The following is a 19270-nucleotide window of genomic DNA, read 5'->3' as shown; positions in this document are numbered from 1 at the left end:
TCAATTTGTTCCAAAACCTCCTCTAATGACACCTCAATCTGGGACTGTTCCTCAGATTTGTCACCTAAAAAGAATGGCTCAGGTTTGGGAATCTCCCTCACATTCTCAGCCGTGAAGACCAATGCAAATAATTCATTTGTTTCTCCACAATGGCCTTATCTTCCTTGAATGCTTCTTTAGCATCTTGATCGTCCAGTGACCCCACTGGTTGTTTAGCAGGCTTCCTGCGTCTGATGTACTTAAAAAATAAAAAAAAGCTATTACTTTTTGAGTCTTTGGCTAGCTGTTCTTCCATTTTTTTTAAATTTTTTTTTGGCCTTCCTAATTATATTTTTACACTTCACTTGCCAGAGTTTATGCTCCTTTCTATTTTCCTCAATACAATTTAAACTTCCAATTTTTAAAGGATGTCTTTTTACATCTAACAGCTTCTTTTACTTTGTTGTTTAGACCCTGTGGCACTTTTTTGGTTCCCTTACTATGTTTTTTAATTTGAGGTATACATTTAAATTGATCCTCTATTATGGTTTCTTTAAAAAGTTTCCATGCAGCTTGCAGGGATTTCACTTTTGGCACTGTACCTTTTAATTTCTGTTTAACTAAATTCCTCATTTTTGTGTCATTCCCTTTTCTGAAATTAAATGCTACCATGATGGTCCTGGACTTCAATCTCTTTCCTGGCAGCCTAAATCATCAAATTCACTCCAAATTTCCCTTAGCAGGTGCTAAATTTCCCCAAATAGATCAAACAAGTTCCAGTTCAAAAATGCATATGGGTGTGGTACACAGTGATTCAGCCCACTAAATTACTGACGGGAGTGGAAAAGTTGAAGCCTTTTGTAATACATTGAAAGTTTACCCAGTCCTGTTAATTTACAACAAAAATGGAAAGAGAAGACATTCCTCTCCCCATGGAGGTTATTTTTTCACATTGCAACCTATTCTTATACTTACCCCCCTCTCTCCATTATATTTTTCTATAAACTTCCCGTAGTTGTAATAGTTAAAGGTGGGGTAACCATCCACACCTTCCTGTTTACACAGATCATGGTTCTGTTCTTTGGCACAGTCCACTGCAGCATAGGCTATCTGAAATACAAAAGGAATAGCACATAAGAGATGAAAAACCATAACTGTCTGCTGCTTCAAATAGTGGCACTTTTATTGGATGAGAAATTGAAGAGGTGCACACATCCTCTGCTGTTGCAGCCTAGATGTGTCTGGAATAGGAACAACCACTTGTACCAAAATATGCAATGCTTTTATAATCTCCAGAGATGGGGAGAAGGATAAGAGTATCAGACTCAAGTTGACTTGCACAATCCTTAGGTAAGACATGGAACTCTGTTCTCTAGGGGTGCAATTCATTATGCTGGCTAGAACTGTATCTCTTAAACTTCATTAATTAGGGCTACTCGGCTGCAAGTGCTTATAGGATAAGAAAACCATCTTCGTTATCCCTAAATATACTACTGTATCTGGCTGGCTGCAACGTCTTCTTCCCTCTTTCGTTTATTCAGAGAAAAGCTTATATAGAAAGATGGTGCAATGTTTATTAATTAATTCATACAAGTGTAAAGGGCACTAATGATGTATGCTCAAAGCAGCTGTAAACAACCCTCACCCAGGTTAAGCGAGATGTGGGTCTAGTGGGTAGGGCACCAGAGTCAGAAGACCTAGGATTTAATCGTGGCTCCGTTACTCATCTTCTGCGTGCCTTTAGGCAGGTTGCCTTACTCCTCTGCCGCCCTTTGTCTGTCTTGTAGTTTGGACTGCAAGGTGTTTGGGGTAAGGTGTGTTATGAGTACGTACAGTGCCTAGCACCATGGAGTTCTGATCTCAGGTATGGTCCCTAGATGCTATAAATAAATAACAGTAATAGCCCGCGAGAGCACCCAGCATGGCAACTCTCTGCTGATCTACCGTAGACTGGCTTTGTCCCTCTTTGCCTGCTCACAGAGAGAGCTCTTAACTTAGGAGCCACAGTATGTCGTCCCAGACTAAAACAGGGCTCACGGCTACTGTTACCACCCTGTGTGTATCACTGAGAACCAGCACTTCCAACTGGCTGCAGTGGGAGTTGTGGATGCATCACAGGATCAGGCCTTTTTTTAAATTTTCAGCTTCAGCTCTTTTGGAAAATGGACTTTACTTACATTGGCCCAATCCCACTGTTGTTATATATACGTAGCTCCACCTGCAGAAGTTATTCTAAAGGTCGACTGCAACTTACAAACACTTACCTTCACAATCCCATTACACATTTGCTGGAGACTGGGCGAGTTACACAGGGTTAAGTCTATGCTACATAAAAGCCAGCCAATTAGAGAAGGGTTTATTTTGACTACTGACTACAGTGTTTCAAAACTAATTTAATATCAGATGCATTTTAACTTTAAACTTTCCATTCCTCTGGCCTACTCCAAGCACTCTGAGCAAAATACCTTTTATTTGCATGATGTCAGTGCTTCTGATGCCCCGTACTCCCATAATTAAAGATCACTTACTGTGCCACTATGTCTTTTATTTGCATGGTGGAGCAGTCAAAACTACATTAACTGATCGCAACAGCTGGGCAGCAATTAAAAGAAACTGGAAAATCTATCTTGGGGTTTGTGTTGTTTTGGATTTGAGATCCTCATAAAACAGTGGCTTAGAAAGATCACACTCAATTGTATCCTTGGATGAAAATTGCTACCTCATTGCAGAATATCACTTCTTTATTCATGTGTTAAAACAGGGAAACCATTAAAGTGGCCTAAAAGACCAAGGATTCCTGAAGACTATTTAAATAAAGGAATAAAATCACAAATACATGTTGGTAGTTTTTGTACAACTCTCGATGAATCGGGGCCACTAAAGACAAATGTTAAGAATAATCCGCAGCAAGAACTCTTCATCTATATATGTCTGGTATTTATACGTTAAAAGTGATATTAAAAGACCATTATTTAGGTTGCATGTCAAGTAGCTGAAAGGAAAAGCCAGATTTACAGTTGTGCAAGCTTATTGCTGCCTCCTTGTGCAACCATTGTGTGCACTAAAATAAGGCAGGAGCCCTGTGAGAAAATATTGTATCTGAGCATGTAATGAAAGACTGTATCATAATGTACATGTAAGAGGGCAGTATTAAAGTTGCATGGGCAACCATAGACCTGGTATTTCCTACCTCTGGAGTTCTTGATTTTGCAGCCTTAACAATGTTCTTTTAACGAAGTTTCGTATGTAATTTCCTAATTGGTTTGGATTTTTTTTTTTTAAGAAAAAGGCAAAAAACAAGTTCTATTAGGTGCAACTGTAAATCTCTCTATTGTGCATCAAACTGGGTTTGAATCCTAAACCCTCAGCATTGCAGCACAGACTGCCTCTACTTGCTACATTAGCTGGCAGCAGGAGAAAGCTGTTATTCAGAGGCAAGGGGGTGCAGTGGAGGGAAATGTGCTGGTGAGGCTATATGCTGCGTCAAAGGGTGGTGGTGGTGCTCCATCTCTCTCTCTCTCTCTCTGTTCCTGGAGCAATGGGAGCTATTACTCCTTGCGATGTCCCCAGATGTGCCCCGGGGGTAGGGGGAGGAGTCAGCCATGGGGGCATATGCTGTGCAACGCATTAGTGCGCTTTAGAAACCACAACCCAATAGCGCGCATTACCTCACTGAGTAGACAAGCCCTAGTATATTACTATACTTAGTGTCATTGTTTTCTTCAGGGGAACCACCTCCCAACAGAATTGCGAAACAATTTTCTATTCTAGAGTGACATTACCATTTTTAAAAAATGTGCATGTGTTAAATGGGTGTCTGGGAAAGAGACAATGGAATCTCCTTTCCTTTCAGGAAATTGTTCCCCTTCTGTTTTTCAACCTTTTGCATTTTAACAGTGTCATCCAGCCATTGTGAGATGATGTAAAATATCTTTCTTCGGTAGCAGTTGCTCTCCTATTAAAATATGTACCGCCATGCACAGGTTTATTGATTCAAGGAAATAAATCTCTGCAGGAGCTAATATTGACTTTTGTTATGAAAATGGAAGTGAATAACTGAATATTGATTCAAGGAAGGAATGATATAGGACAGGCTTATTTTAAAAAAATAAATTAGGGATAACATTTCAGTGTGAAAAAGAATGGTACTAAGCATCTGCTTTACAGAGTAGTCAACTACAGATGACAAATCTGATTATAAAAAAAAAGTGTTGTTGCCAAGTGACAAAGGTTTTGATAGCACATACGAATTAAACAGGGACCCATTCTTCCCTATGTTTACTGTACAAGGTTTCATTTATGTAATTGGTTATATCTCCAAAATACAATACACCCCACTGAGGTTAGCCACAATTCACTTGTTATGGGAATCAGTTTGCAAGAGAAGATTAATCTTTAGTTACCATGATGTACAGGAACAACATTACCATGTCTGATGAGTCTTTTTTTTTTTTTAATTCAAGACATGCTTGAATCTCCAAAGTATTAGTTTCTTGTTTCTTTAATGCATTTGTGTCCCAATTTCATCACACAGAATTTTCCTGGATTAGGACCTGAAAGTGTCGTTCAACCTTAAAAAAGCAACTGCCAAAAATAGCATGGTGGAGTTCCATATTGTGATTCATTAAGTCTCACTGATTTCTAGAGGTTCTGCAGACCACAGCAGATCTTCCTTCAATGACGGCTATGTAATCCCAATTTCTTCAGATTTTGCCCTCAATGACAACCATACAAACCCACTGTTAGCTGACTGGTGTTCTGCTTTATATAGATGCATAAGAGTACAAGTGTGTTCAAAAATATAAGTAATTCCAAAGAGGCTTGCCCAAACAGCAGCACCTTTTGCAGAATTCTAGATATTTCTTACTCTGTGGGCATGGGAAAAAAATTCAACAGATTTCCTCCACGAAGTTCAGATCAGAGCACCATAAATCAATTCATTCTAGCTTAACTTTGGACTCAGCTTTTTGGGGCTCAGCTGAAAATGAGCCTGCGGACTTCTAAAGGTTTTATTGGCGTCCCTAAGAGTCTCTAGTCTAGAGTATGGACTGAACAAATCTTCATGCTCCTCCATCTGTTCAGCAAAGGGACAACTGTCACACTTGCAGCTCTTCAGCATCTGTTGGTGAGCCAGAAGGTCTGAATGGTCTCTGCTGAAAGCATCCATAAGGAGAGCTGCAGATGCAAATCAAAGCCCAGGGATCTCTCCTGGCAGCTGCAAGTGAAGGCCATAGCTCCCCAGGCAGCTGAAAACAAGAAGGTCCCAGGACCCAGGTTTCATATTTTAAAGTACCTGAAAGTAATATTTTGTCAGCTGTTGAAAAGTGAGAAGTGATGTGCAACTGGCATAGACCTGCAGTGAGGGAGGAGCCTTGTAATGGGGGATGTCTCATTGGCCCTAGCAGAGTTGGTTGCATAAGAACCTTTCCAGAAGCTACCCTGAATTCTGTACAGTCAGGATGTGCTCAGCGTCTCTAGACTTCTCTCCTCACTGGCCTGTTCTTACCAGTAGTTCAGAGACACTAAAGCAAGTGGAGGTGCAGGGGCTGTGGGTGGTATGCCAGAGCCAGATATTTCCAGATCTTCTGTAATGCGTAGACACATTTGACAAGCACATCAGCTGGATATTTCTGCCATGAGACAACCAATGAAACATTGATATTTGGGGCCCAATTTTGAAATAGTGACCTTCATTTCTGTGCATGTGATTTTGCATGCAGATGATGGGCTTTGAATGTGCAAATTCTGTCGCTAGTGCACAAGTATTATGTGATTGAAAAGTGCACACCAACAGATTGAGTTCTTTGGAAAAAATCTGGCCTGTTATGAGTCTTCAAAATTAATGCCCCATTTTGATAACGGAGACAACATTCACACCTCCGAGCAGTCTGTTTTCAGTCTCTCTATGAACTTGGGAGAGCTCCGTCAGTTCACCTTTTCAGATATTTTTGCAACAATAAGGCCTGGAATCTTCCTTTCCTTTTTTAATTTAAAAAGTTAAAATTTTCCAGATGCTAAGGGGCCACGCTTATTGAAAAGTCCATGAGAATTTAATAGAAAATGATAAAACTTGAACCATCTGTTAGCATTGTTAGCATCCCTGTTACAGAACCCTATAGGACAACAGTTTAAAAAACAGAGAAAGCTTAATTATTTTCTATTACATTCTGTACATTTTTAAGATTAATACCTTTGCTCCTTATTTTTGGAGCAATGTCTATTGAGCCCTTTTGGTTTAATCCCTATTTAATTCCATAGGGTCACAATTCAACAAAACATTTGAGGATGTGTGTAACTTTAAACACAGGAGTGGTCTTATTGAAGTTAGTGGAGACAGTCACATGCTTAAGTCCTTAGCTGGATCAAGGCCTTATGTCTTTTCTACAAGGGCACCAACAGGCAGCAAGAAACATCTTGGTAGCCTATGGGTTGTGCATGACTGAAGAGGGTTCCCAAGGTGATCAATCCTTAGCACTTTCATAAATCAACAAGGGGAACGAAGCTGTTTTTGCTGTGTGCCTACCTTTTGGAAACTGTACAAACCTTAATATTCTCTATTGGATCTTCTGTTCCACCTCATTACATTTTATACCTCTGCACTTCAGCCTTAAGTGCCCTCAGCTGAAATAAAGAGTTGCAGCCATCAATCATTGTCTCCAGGGCTTTGAGTCCTTTCACAGCTGCCTGCAGTTGTGAATCAAAACCTTCAGATATTTGCATTCAGCACAACCATGACACATGCTAAAATTGTGATCAGATGTTTATGAATACATCCGGATAAGCAAGTCTCACATTTTTGGTACATTCACTTCGTAACTCCTAGATGGAATAAAATTGCAGGGAGCTCCGGACAGAAAGGCCTGTCTCAGAGCTAGCAGAAGGTAGAGAGAAAAATGACGTTTTTAGAATTCTTGGAAACAAACTAGTAACCACAAGGCATAACACTGCAGGAGAATTGAGAACGGTGTGCCACTAAATTCTGCTACATGCCACCTGAACCCAAGGGCATAACAGCAGCATTCTAATTTCATCCATAAGCAAGACAAGAGAGCAGTTTGCCTCCCTACAGTTAATCACATGTAATTCAGAGATTGACTAAATGCCCTCCATAGACACTCCTCCCTGCTCTCCCAGCATGTGCGCGCACAGATGCACCCACAGTTCATTGAGGTCTCGCCAATATCTGTAAAGTCTAAATGGCAAGAGGTTTCAAAGCTAGCCCTTCATTTCCTGGTAAATCCCCCAAGCCATTTCCACAGCATGGCTAGGTGAAAAGCAGGCAGGAAGTTTAACCACAAACATAGCTATAGGATTATGGCCCCAATTCAGCAAAGGACTAAATCATGTTCCTCACTGTAAGCAAGTGAGAAAAAGGGACTCGTCATGTCCTTAAATAGCTTGTTGAATTGGAGCCTCTGTTTCTTGTACAGACAGAAGGTGCTGGGTTGCAAAGACTGGGAAGAAGTAAAGGGAACTAAAAAAAGAAACAAAAAAAGTGTTTTTTTAATAGCACCTTTCATACAAACCATAGCCTGAAACACATTACAGATCACAGAGACAAGAGAGAAGACTGAAGATGTACTAACAAAGGAGAGATGATAGGGCCTAACAGCAGATGCCTTTGCTTATATGAGCCAATGAGGCCATTATATTTGTGTGAGGAAGGACTACCCCCATGTGACTGTGGGTTTGATAGATCTGACACAAATTGCAATTTCCCAGGTTTTGGATTAAGGGTGGAATTTTCAACAGCTTGTATGTGATCTACAAAACACAAGTCCTATTGAAAGCCAATGGGATTTGTGCTCCCAAGAGACTTCAACTGGGTTTTGTTTGTAAATCACTTCAGCTCTTTTGATAATCCCCTCTGCGTTTCTGCCCAGAGTCAGGGTATGTCTACACTACAGCTGCTACAGTGCACAGCTCTGGCACTGCACCTGTGCTGCTGAAGTACTGTAGTGTAGATGCTCCCTACACTGACAGGAAGAGTGTTTCTGTCGCTATAATTAATCCACCTCTATGAAAGGTGGTATGTGGGTTGACGGAAGAATTCTTCTGTTGACCTAACTGCGTCTACACCAGGGCTTAGATTGACCTGTGGAACAGGAAGCAAAATTTTTCACTGCTCTGAACTGTGTAGACAGGTCAAACTAAGAGTTAGGCTAGTCCAGATCTCAGACACATACATTTCTTCCTAGGTCCACCCCACTAATTATAACAAGACTGTAAGGAAGGGTGAACAAGAAAATGTTTAAAATAATCTTTATTTCTCATCTGTAGACTCAAAGAGTTACAACATGACTTAACAGGGAAGATTTCACCCAAGAAGAATTAAAAGGGGAAAATAAAGAAAAATCAGAAAGAAGGTTAAAAGTTCAACTCAGTTTGGCCAAAAAAAAGTATGACTTCTAAGATGCACACATATTTTATAACTGATTAACTTGTTCAACAGCATTCCTCTGCACAAGCCTTATCATTAAATGAACTAGATTAAGCTTGTTCAGTGAAAAGGTGGCAGAGGCACTTTAAACATCTCAGAAACTATTAAAAATGGGTTACCTTTCGATCTTCTTTAAAGAGTTCTGCAGCAGTTGTGAAATGTGGGATGGAATTTTTACAGTGTGGACACCCTGTGCAGCATGGGAAGAAAAGGAAAAAAATATGTAAAATTAATTGCAGAACAGACATTGGGGCAACAGAAAGACAAGCCTGTAGGTAAATTAAGCATTTAAAAGAAAAAAAACTTTCTAGATGAGAGGTTCTCAAACTCTTAGCTGAGGAACTTGGTGGTATGGTGAGGGACATGGCCTCCAGTTCAGGAAAGTATCCAAGTTTAAGAGAGAACTTGGATATTTGCATAAGTCCCAATAAGTCCCCCCACATGCTTAAATGCTGCCCTGAACAGGGATGGACTGAAGCTGAAGCGCCTTCCTGAATTGGAACCACAGTGCAAGGGTCTCCTCCTTATTTCCAGTTGCTTTAAATAGCATTAGAAAACATCTATAAACAGATTAAAGATTTTCATATTATTCTGTTTTCACATATGTAATTACTGTAGTTGCCACAGGGATGTTATGTGACTGAGGGCTTGGCTACACTTGCAAGTTGCAGCGCTGGTAGAGACTTTCCAGCGCTGCAATTAGTAACCGTCCACACCTGCAAGGCACATCCAGCGCTGCAACTCCCTGGCTGCAGCGCTGGCTGTACACCTGGCCAGGTTGGGGTGTAGCGATTGCAGCGCTGGTGATCCAGCGCTGCTCATCAAGTGTGGACACACACCAGCGCTTTTATTGGCCTCCAGGGAATAAGGAGATATCCCAGAAAGCTTTTAACTAAATTACTCTCTTTGTTTTGTTATGCAGCCTCTCTTTGTTTTGTTGTGAACTCCGATCGGAGCTCCGTTGAACTGCTTATCTAAAAAACAAACACTGATCACAGCAAACAGGAGCTATCTGTACCTGGCTGTGAACGATCAAATGAGAGGCAGGGAGTGAATGTTTGCTTGACTGTTTGCAACTAAGACCAAGGGTTCGCAAACATTTTGTGATTTTTCAATCCAGGAAGCTAAACTGTTGGCTCCAAAAATCCACTCTCTCTCTCTTCCCCGCTCCCTGTCACAGTACACCACAGGGAGTGAGTGAAACAGCGGGGAGTCCGTGTTGGATGCAGGCTGTTTGCAATTAAGAGTTAAGACTAAGGGCTCGTGAACATTTTGTGATTTTTCAATCCAGGAAACTAACCCACAGTGTTGGCTCCAAAAATCCACTCTCTCTCTCTTCCCCGCTCCCTGTCACAGTACACCACCCTCCACCCCCCCCCCCTTTTGAAAAGCACGTTGTTGCCACTTGAATGCTGGGATAGCTGCCCATAATGCAGCACTCCCAACAGCGCTGCAAATGTTGCAAATGTGGCCACACACCAGCGCTGGTAGCTGTGAGTGTGGCCACACACCAGCGCTGCTCCTACACAGCTGGATGACCAGCGCTACAAACTACCAGCGCTGCAAACCGTAAGTGTAGCCAAGCCCTGAGAATGGGAGGACTAGAGGTGGAGGCAGTTGTGAATGGGAGGAGAGGTGGTCTGTAGGCGTGAGAATTAGAAGGGAGGTGTCCATGAGACAATCTCTGTATTAAACATCAAGCCCCACTTTGAAAGTTTAGAGCCACACCCTGGGGGTGGCTGTGAAGTACATCAGTACACCAGCTTTTCACAGCTGGAGGACAGACCTCCAATTTGCATTAAGGTTACAAGTTCTTGCTTTTCCACAGTTTCCTCCCATTTGCTCACACAACAAACACCACGCAATTTGAAAGGGGATTGGGTGGGATAGGACTGAAGGAAAAAACCTACACACAGAAAGGCTGCGCAGTATACTGGTAAAACTTTGTGGGAAAGACTGGCTACTATATGCTGGTATTATAGCAGTGTCAAACTAAAGACTGGTTAGTTTCTCACTTATGTGGACAAAACATTCATTCATATTTTACAAAAAAGCAAACCGGGGAAGGAAGATCTGCCCTTTTCATTAGAGAGCAGCTTCAGATTTTAACGGTCTCAATTCAGCAGCTCCGTACATTGTCTGTGATGAACCTGAGGTACTCTCAAATACTTGGCCTACATTAGATAAATCAGTGTGACCAAAAGTAATAAAATATCTGCAGTGAACGATTCTTCCTAACTTGTGGAGATTGTGCACAAAGGAGTTGTGAGAGCCCTTCTCTTTTGATTAGACACAAAGGAAACTGGTTAACTTCCTCCAGCCGTGCACTGATCTAAGGTAAAGGTAAAAAGCTATCGACGGATCATCAAAGTATTCCTGCCTTTGCCTTCAAATGATAAAAAGCAGCATGCAGGCAACTGTGTGTTCACAGTACAGCTCACATTAGTCTTACTGTCATTTATTACTGCAAAATATTTGTAAATAGGTGGCACTCTTCCCTTCTTAGTCAGTATTGAACAGATGCCCTAGCATGATGTTAAAAGGCACTTTGTTACTGGGGCTGCTGTCTTTTACATGAGATGTAAAACCAAGGTTCTCGTATCAAAGATTTCATGGTCTTTTTCACAAGTGAAGATGGTTAACCCTGACATCTTGGCAAATTGCAGTACCATTGATTACACTGTTGGCCATCCTGCCAACTTCAGTTTGAATTGTACACAGTTTTCTTCCTGCAGGGAGGGATTTTCAAGAGCACCAAGTGACTTAGAAGCACAAGTCCCACTGAAAGGCAGTGAAGTGGTAGGAAGTAAATACCGAAGAAAGTCAGTGGAACTCGTACTCTTAACTCACCCAGGCATTTCTTAAAATCCCGCCCTTAGGGTACGTCTATACTACCCGCCGGATCGGTGGGTAGCGATCGATCTACTGGGGATCGATTTATCGCGTGTAGTGTAGATGCGATAAATCGATCCCCAATCACTCTCCCATCGACTGCTGAACTTCAGCTCAGTGAGAGGCAGAAGCAAAGTCAACGAGGGAGCCACGGCAATCGACTCCATGCCGTGAGGATGCGAGGTAAGTCGAACTAAGATATGTCGACTTCAGCTATGCTATTCTCGTAGCTAAAGTTGCGTATCTTAGGTCGACCCCTCCCAGTGTAGACCAGGCCTTACTATCCTCAACTACTTTGTAGTGTTGCTACATTCCATGCCAAAGGCAGCTGCACTTCGGCGCTCGGTAAAGAGATCCCTGCGCATACACAGTATAGTCTGAATATTATTTTGTTCATTTTGTTAAGTGCTTTAGTGTTGATCAGGCTGAACTGGCCGTTTGGCCTGGGGGACAGGTCACTAGACTGGGACTCTGGACTGCTCGATTTCTTTTCCCAGGTCTGTAACCCATCTGATAGGTGATCTTGGATAAGTCACATCACCTCTCTGTGCCCTTGTTTCCACTGTCCTGTCTATATGGGCTGTAAGCTCTTCAGGGCAGGGACTGTCTCTCAGTATCTTTCTGTACAGCACCTAGCACTATGAGGACCCAGTCTTGCTGGGACCTCCAGTTGCTAATGCAATACAAATAGGATAATAAGGGGTGATGGGAAAACACTTAAAGACATTTCAGAAGCAAAAAGGCAAGAAATCACACCCACAATCAAAGAAACCCTTCCCCCAAAATTATTTCAATAGTAGTTTACACTTTGACAGCATTGCTTCACTCAGTCCCTCTAGAAGACAAGGGTCCCCCCCCAATAACTTACCCTACAAAGTGTTTTGGAGGGTTGGGGGGGTTGTTTTGAAGGACTTGAGTTTGATTCTCCAACACAGTTTTTATTAAGTGATCCTTCAGATTGAAAATAAGACACCCCAAAACTAAACACAACTTGATTTAAAGTGTCCCCCCCCCCAAACAAGTAAATGTCTTTCAGACAGCGTCCCTCGGGTGGTTTGTACCTCTCTCTGTGCCTGAGGAGGGAATCTGTTAAAGCTCCCAGCTACAAGCCCCCACTTATGTGCTGACACGTAGCTTTGATAGTTAGGATTTAGAACAAGTCATTCTTTTCAAGTAAATACAACTGAAAGCCAATAAACCACGAGTGTCCCTTTAGACAAAGAAAAGTCCACTTCACATTAAAAATGCAACCTGGTATTTTACAGTGGTCAACAGATGGCAGCTCGGAATACCAAACAGCAGTTTAGCTGATAACAGGGGATTAATAAAACTGTCAGGCATGTCAACAGTTGCTCAATGGCCCTACTGTCCTAGCACGTCATCATGACACATACTGCAAAGTAATATCCAACAGAGGGCATCAAGACAGCTATGAGCAAAGACTCATAGATTTTTAAGGGCACAAGGGACCATTAGATCATCTGGATCATTGCCTGTATTTTCCAAATGCTATGACTAATATGTTTGGAGTTTTTAGGCAACATGGAGGAGATAGCTAAACCACACATAATCCAAAATCATTGGTAAAAGAGTGTAAACCTCCCAGTTTTATCCTACCACATCTTACACACTCTTGGTAGTCGCTTTCACTTCTACACTCCTCCCTTCCTACCTGTCCTTCCTATGTCTAACACAACCCCTCCCCGACCATGGCTTACTGGTGTGTATCTTACATTTCACTTCTGAATTTGACTCAGTGTGTTTTATTTAACGTATTCTGGTCACAACGCTAAAAACACCAACATGCGGCTTTTAGCATCACTGTTCAATGGGCGTTCTGTTAACTTTGGCCATCTACCCATGGAACAGATGTGAAGTCCGTGCCAAATTCTGTGCTGAATGCTCAAGGAGTTTCAAGAAGTCATTGAAAAAGATGTGGGAAGGAGCGCCTCAGACGGAACTTCATCTGTTACAACTTAAAAGGATTGCCAAATGCAGAAAACTGGAAATCACCCAATTCAGTCATTCTATTTAAGGCGCGCACCCACAAAAAAGCAGAGGATGACATCTTTCTTTTGACAGAAGGAAAACTCATTCCCACTACTCCTTTTTCACACTTCCCATCACACTTTTATTTTAAGCATTCACGCTGTCGTGGAGATTTGAATGTTAAAAAGAACAAGTGTACAATTACTGTGGATTAAGATATGAAAGTACACAGGCTGCTCAGAAGAGATCTTCCGGATGGGCTGGAATGGAAAGAGATTAAACTTGAGGCAACTTAAGGTGTCGACGAGATGTCAAGAGTGGAAAGGTTCTATACATCTCTCTCAGGTATTTATAGGGCAGCAAATCTTGAAAAGATGAGATTTTAATTGCAATGGGAAATGGGATTCAAAACCCCTCTGGTATCTTTGAAAATCTCAGTTGTTGTATCTAGCTAGATGGGGGTGGCGGCATGGCATGAACATTCTTGAAATGGAAGACCTATGCCAGGGGAGATGGGTTCCACCTTATTCAGCTTGCTTGAAAATAACAGGCTTTATAATGACAGAGGAGGGTTATTTACACTAAAGAGTCTGGGGGAAATCAGCAGAGGTTAAGGTGCCCTTTAAGGATGCACGACAACATCCATAGGCTGCTTTGGTTGCAATGAGGTGCTAAGACGAAGGTATTTGTTAAGAAGAGTTCAATTTCCCATGGCAAGGTCAAAGCAGCAGTGTTTCATTTTGAAACAGGAATGCCCCATACTGGCAGAAGTAAATACCAACGATAAGACTAAAATCCAGAAATGGGCAAGCTAGAATGATCCCCTTAGATGCTCTACAGTTTATGGCATTTAAAACCAGAATGGACAAATAACTCCAAAACATATTGCCGGGAATAAACTGCAAAGGCCACCAGGAGATGAACTAGATCAAGGATTCTCAATCAGGGGGTGGTGACCCTTAGGAGCATCACAAACAGATGTCAGGGGGTTGTGACCACCCTGCACTTATTGTTAAATAGGAAGGGATTCCTGGCAAGATGGGACAGGTGTCCTGGGACCATGATGGACTAGATAACCTAACGGAGAAGTAGGAGACAGAAAAGACCTCACGTTCTATGAAGAGGAGGTTTAGATAATTGAGGTTAAAGATGTAAAGGAATCATTTAAAAAAATAAAAGGGATATTACCAGTTCGTCAGCACAGACAGAATAAGTCACCAAGGGTGCTTGGGTAGCATTACACATAAAAGAATGAAATAGAGGCTCTCATTGGTTCTGTTCCTAGCACGTAACATTTCTCAAAATAGATTGTGTCATGGCTCATCTCTCTCAGCTGCTTAATCCTTATCCTACAACTTCACTGCAGCAAAGTTTTGGTTATACCCTTGGAGAATATGAGGGTCACAACATGAAAATAAACTCACTTAAAGAGCATAGATACAACTGCATTAATTTCCCCCATCAGGAAAGTTTACTGAATCTCTCCTAGTTGCCTGATGCCCCACTACTGTCCTAAAGGTTACCTCTCCACTTTTAGTGTCATTGGCAAATTTGATCCTGGCTGAATTCACATGGCGGTTGAGTTTACCAAAGGACAGGTTTAAACACAGTTCAGACAAGATTTTCAGAAGAGAATTGTGATTTTGGGTGCCCAGCTTGAGATACCTTAAAGGGATCCTGTTTTCAGAACATGCCAAGCATCCTGACCTGTGAAAATGAAGCCTTTAGTAAAGGGTCCCCAAAGTTGCCATCCTAAAATGGAGGCAAGCAAAATCCTTAAATTGCTTAAGACTTAAGACTTCTATATGCCTGAGTCTTTCGAATTTGCTACTAAGTCACTTTAGGCCTTGCCTGCACACAAAAACGGTATGGGTTTGAACTCTATTGATATAGTTAGACAGTATAACTCCCCTAGTGCGGACACAGCTACACCACTATACAAGTTCCCATATGAGAAGGAGAACGAGCTATACTGCGCCCACAGGAGGAATTGCACCAGTACAACTATTTTGGTCACGTCCCAAATCAAAGTACTTATATCACTACAAAATCAGTGTGCAGACCAGGTGGTTAGCACTTTTGACAATTTTACCTTATTATACCTTTACAGATCTCTGTCTCGATCATAACACATACATTTATATATAGACACACACATAGATTCACACACGAGTAAGGAGTATAATGAGTAAGGTATTTGTTATACATCCAGTACTTTACCAGACCGATTACACACACAACATCGACATTTAAGGTTGTAACCTGCTTCAGGATAAAATGTATTATGCAAACTTAAACCAGCACTGTCACACCTGGCTTAGGACACAATGGCATTTACACTGTCTGAGCTCTAGTCTCTGCACAACAGGAAAAAAAACCATTCAATCTTTTAGCAACTCGCATCCCAGGATCTCAACAGCTGTAACCAACATTCATTTAATTAAGCTTCAAATTGCCCTTGAGCGATAGGCATTACTATCCCTTTCATAAGATTCAAGATTAACCTATGTCAAAAAGGGGTTACATAACTTCCTCATGGGGTTCGGTTCTGCTAGGTACTGAGCACATCTGTGAGGTGCTGAGTGCACTGAAGTCTGACTGCGAGTGCCCAGCACTTTGCAGAATCAAGCCTGGTTGCAAAGGTGGGATTGAAACCCAGAAGTCCTGAACCCCTGTCTGCTGGTCTAAATAATCACCCTCTAAATAAGACAAAGAGACGTTGCCTTCCATTACTGGTTTTAAAACAACCACACTTCCAAGCAAGTGAAAGAAACACATCAGAATCCATCAAAGCCGACAGAGGAGCTGGCAGAATGCAGAAGACAAAAAAGGCTGTTTCCATTTTGAGAATTGAAGCGGTTCACCAGAATTAAAAGAAGGCTATTCCTTGGCCAATCAAAGAAAGTTAGACCATGTACTATAATTGCAGAGATCAGAGCTGAAAAAAAACAGCTAGTGTTTATACTAATACAATTCATGCAGCTACACAAGTTATTGAAACCACAGACAAATTCAAGAAAGCCATTTGGAGATGTTACTGAAAGGTTAATTTGTTTTTGTTCCACTGGTAAAGAACTGGAGGGCTTTTAATACAATATCTGGGACCAAACCTTTTTTCATAATATGACCTGACACAGCATAACTTGTGGCTTGGCAGAATGATCATTAATATTTGAAAGGAAGGCGTTTGTCCTTTGATTTGAGACGTTTGTGGGGTTTCATTTAAGTGTCAGGTCAATTAGGCCTTGCCTCATGGCTCTCAACATTGACAAGCAACCTATTAATAATTTCACAATGTGCTGGTGTTTGCTAAGATATCTGAAGTCTTATTTTATCAACACTTTAAAAAAAAAAAAGTAAAAAATAAATTTTCCTTCCATTGTAGTAGGTGATTTAAAGGACCAGGTGAAAGAAAGCCATCTGAAATTGTGCATGAAGCATGCGGGAGTGGGGGTTAGATACTATTCCACAACATTGTCTGTAGCAATAGGCAGTGGGCTACAATTTTGAGATTCCTGTGCTATAATCCCAGCTCTGCCATCAACTCATCGTGTGCCTTCAGACAAGTCTCCACTTCTCTGCCTCAACTACCCAATCTGTATAATGGAAAAACTTACACCCTATTCCCCAGGGATGCTGTCAGGACTAATTACTTCCTTGCATAGTCTAGGAAGAGCTATGTGAACGTTAAGTGCTAATTTTTATCCTTAGTAGTAGTATCCAAAGGAGCTCTCTTTCACCACTCTTATAGGGGGATTTTCAAGGACATCTAAGGCATTCAATCACCACTGACAGTCAATGGCAGCTGTGTACCTAACTTCCTGAGGTGCCTTTGGATACTCACCCTAGATCGTCAGTCTTCATCGTAGAAGTGTAGCTCCTAGCTTGCTGTCATTTGGCAGAGCAACGACATGCACTGCGTACCCTTGGAATCCTCTCCTGTCGGTTTCTGAAGTCCTAGCTAGTTAGAAATCTGTCTGGTCTGAAACTGGCACAGAATCTCCTACTGGCTGCGGAATATCATTAACCCTTGAAGCGCACTTGTTCAAAGAGCATGCATATCGCGTGTTGAAAGGGCACCCAGGTAACTATGGCTACAGCTCTGCCTACGCATTTACTGTCTGCATACTGTATTTATCTCATTACTTTGTCAAACGCTTGAGATACCTAGAGTGCAAAGGTGCTGCGTAAAACCAAATCCTTTCAAATTGCTGCCTTTAACAGAAATGTGTGGAGCTTTGACAAAAAATATCACAGGCCAGACGTGGGTTCTCTGGAATTTGGGGATGGGGGAAGCAAGGAAAGAGGAAGAGGTTAGCAGTGGAGGACTTCTCGGTTGGATCTCCCTGTACAGTAGGGACAAGGATGCGATTTTATTAAGAGTGGACTATCACCTACATCAAAGTAGTTCTGACCCTTGACACATGTAATCCTGCAAAACAGAAAGATGTACAGTGAGCACCTCTGAACTGGTTTAGAACAGAAAAGGGTTGAAATAAAAGACACTCAGAACAAAGCTGTTTCACTCAAAGAACACCTGGATTTTTCTCTGCATTTTTTGTCAGTTCCCAGTGGCACCTGACAAAGCCTTTAAAATACAGCTTCATGAAGCTGTGGAGCACAAACACAGGCCTCAACTTGGCCTCTGATTTTGCAGGCACAATTAACTCCAACCACACTTGTGTGGCTGCATTTAACTGCATGAGCAAACCGGATCTTGCCATGCAATCACTTGACCTGTAGGCACAGCTGGTAAAGTCCTATAGCTGTGCCTGCAGCTAGTTGCCGATGAAAAGATAAAGGGGCATTTACCTGCAGCATCAAAGTCCTAAATTAGAGTCTGGCTCAAAATCAGGCCCATTGTAATATTATGGTATCAGCCGAAAACAGAAGTTACAGCATTACCTAATATGAGCTTGACCCCACAAAGTCAAGAGACTTCAGAAAGATGGTAGTACATTAGCAATCTGAAACCTTCTCTATTCATATCTTTATATTGTAGGGTAACGGTAGTGCTTTTGGGGACAGGAGAAGGAATATTCTGCGGCAAATGGCACACGTGGTACGACTGCTAAATCGTCTAACATAGCCAGTCACATAATATGGGTAATCTCCCTCCCAATAAATAAATCACTTGTAACATTTTAAGGTTATTAAAGATTTAAAGCAGGAATCCTGTTTCAGAAAACAAGAGGGCTTTATGAGTGTGAACCTGACTAATTTATCTTCAGGTTTAGTGCCATAGCTGTATTCCCAGCTTCTTCCTCAGATTTCTTCCTCAGCTGTGTTCAGTCCAAGAAACTAACTCATAATTTTGAAGTAAGAGTAATGGACAAACAATTTTAAGAGCAGTTCTCTCCGTACTAATTATTATCCTCAGACACCAAGAATGTAACAGTAGCTGTGCCAGTTTGATCATGGAAGCCTCTGTACAGCTTCATCCATTAACAAAACAGACCATTAATGGATTCGCTGGACAGCACTGTCGTCCGCCCTATTTACACCAATAAGCAGATACTTGACTGACATGAGAGTAAACAGCAAGTTCCCCACTAATGTACAGAGAGAAATTAGGTACAGGCAGAGCTCACATAAATCATCAAAACTCTGAAATGCATAAACCCACTGAATGTGAAGCATCATTATCCGAATGCTCAGATCTAGGTCCTGGATATTTTCCTCTCCTTTCAGCCAGATGCTTCCTGGAGATGCTTTTGCCTTTAAAGGGATTCTTTGCTGTGTGCAGCCAGTGAGTGTGAGTGTGTGCGCGCGCGCATATAAAATTGGTACCTCTGTCATGAAGACTCCTGAAGGATTTTGGCTTATGTATACACACCCCCTTATGTAGTTACTCTGCAGGGATAGTCTGAGGAACTAAATACCAGTCCTTTGCACAAAAGATAAGAAGACTCAATTACAGCATAAACCAGCCTCTAACTATTGGGAAGTTAGGAAATCTCTCCCACGGAC

The 19270-nt window shown here is 41.7% G+C and overlaps 1 protein-coding gene across 1 annotated transcript in view; it reads right to left on the bottom strand.

Annotated features, from left to right (window-relative positions):
* The window catches only part of PDIA5 (protein disulfide isomerase family A member 5), a 128874-nt gene that overhangs the window by 2727 nt on the left and 106877 nt on the right, over positions 1 to 19270 (bottom strand). Inside the window, exons 15-16 of the mRNA XM_045032179.1 lie at positions 8539 to 8609; positions 955 to 1089 (exon numbers count right to left, since the gene is read on the bottom strand). Of these exons, the coding sequence (XP_044888114.1) occupies positions 955 to 1089; positions 8539 to 8609 (206 nt within the window). The remainder of the gene's footprint in view (positions 1 to 954; positions 1090 to 8538; positions 8610 to 19270) is intronic.

This window comes from Mauremys mutica, chromosome 10 (assembly GCF_020497125.1).
Source record: "Mauremys mutica isolate MM-2020 ecotype Southern chromosome 10, ASM2049712v1, whole genome shotgun sequence".
NCBI classification, from domain to species: Eukaryota; Metazoa; Chordata; order Testudines; family Geoemydidae; genus Mauremys; species Mauremys mutica.
Note: the sequence above shows the minus strand (reverse complement) of the source record. Positions and strands in the feature narration are given on the sequence as shown.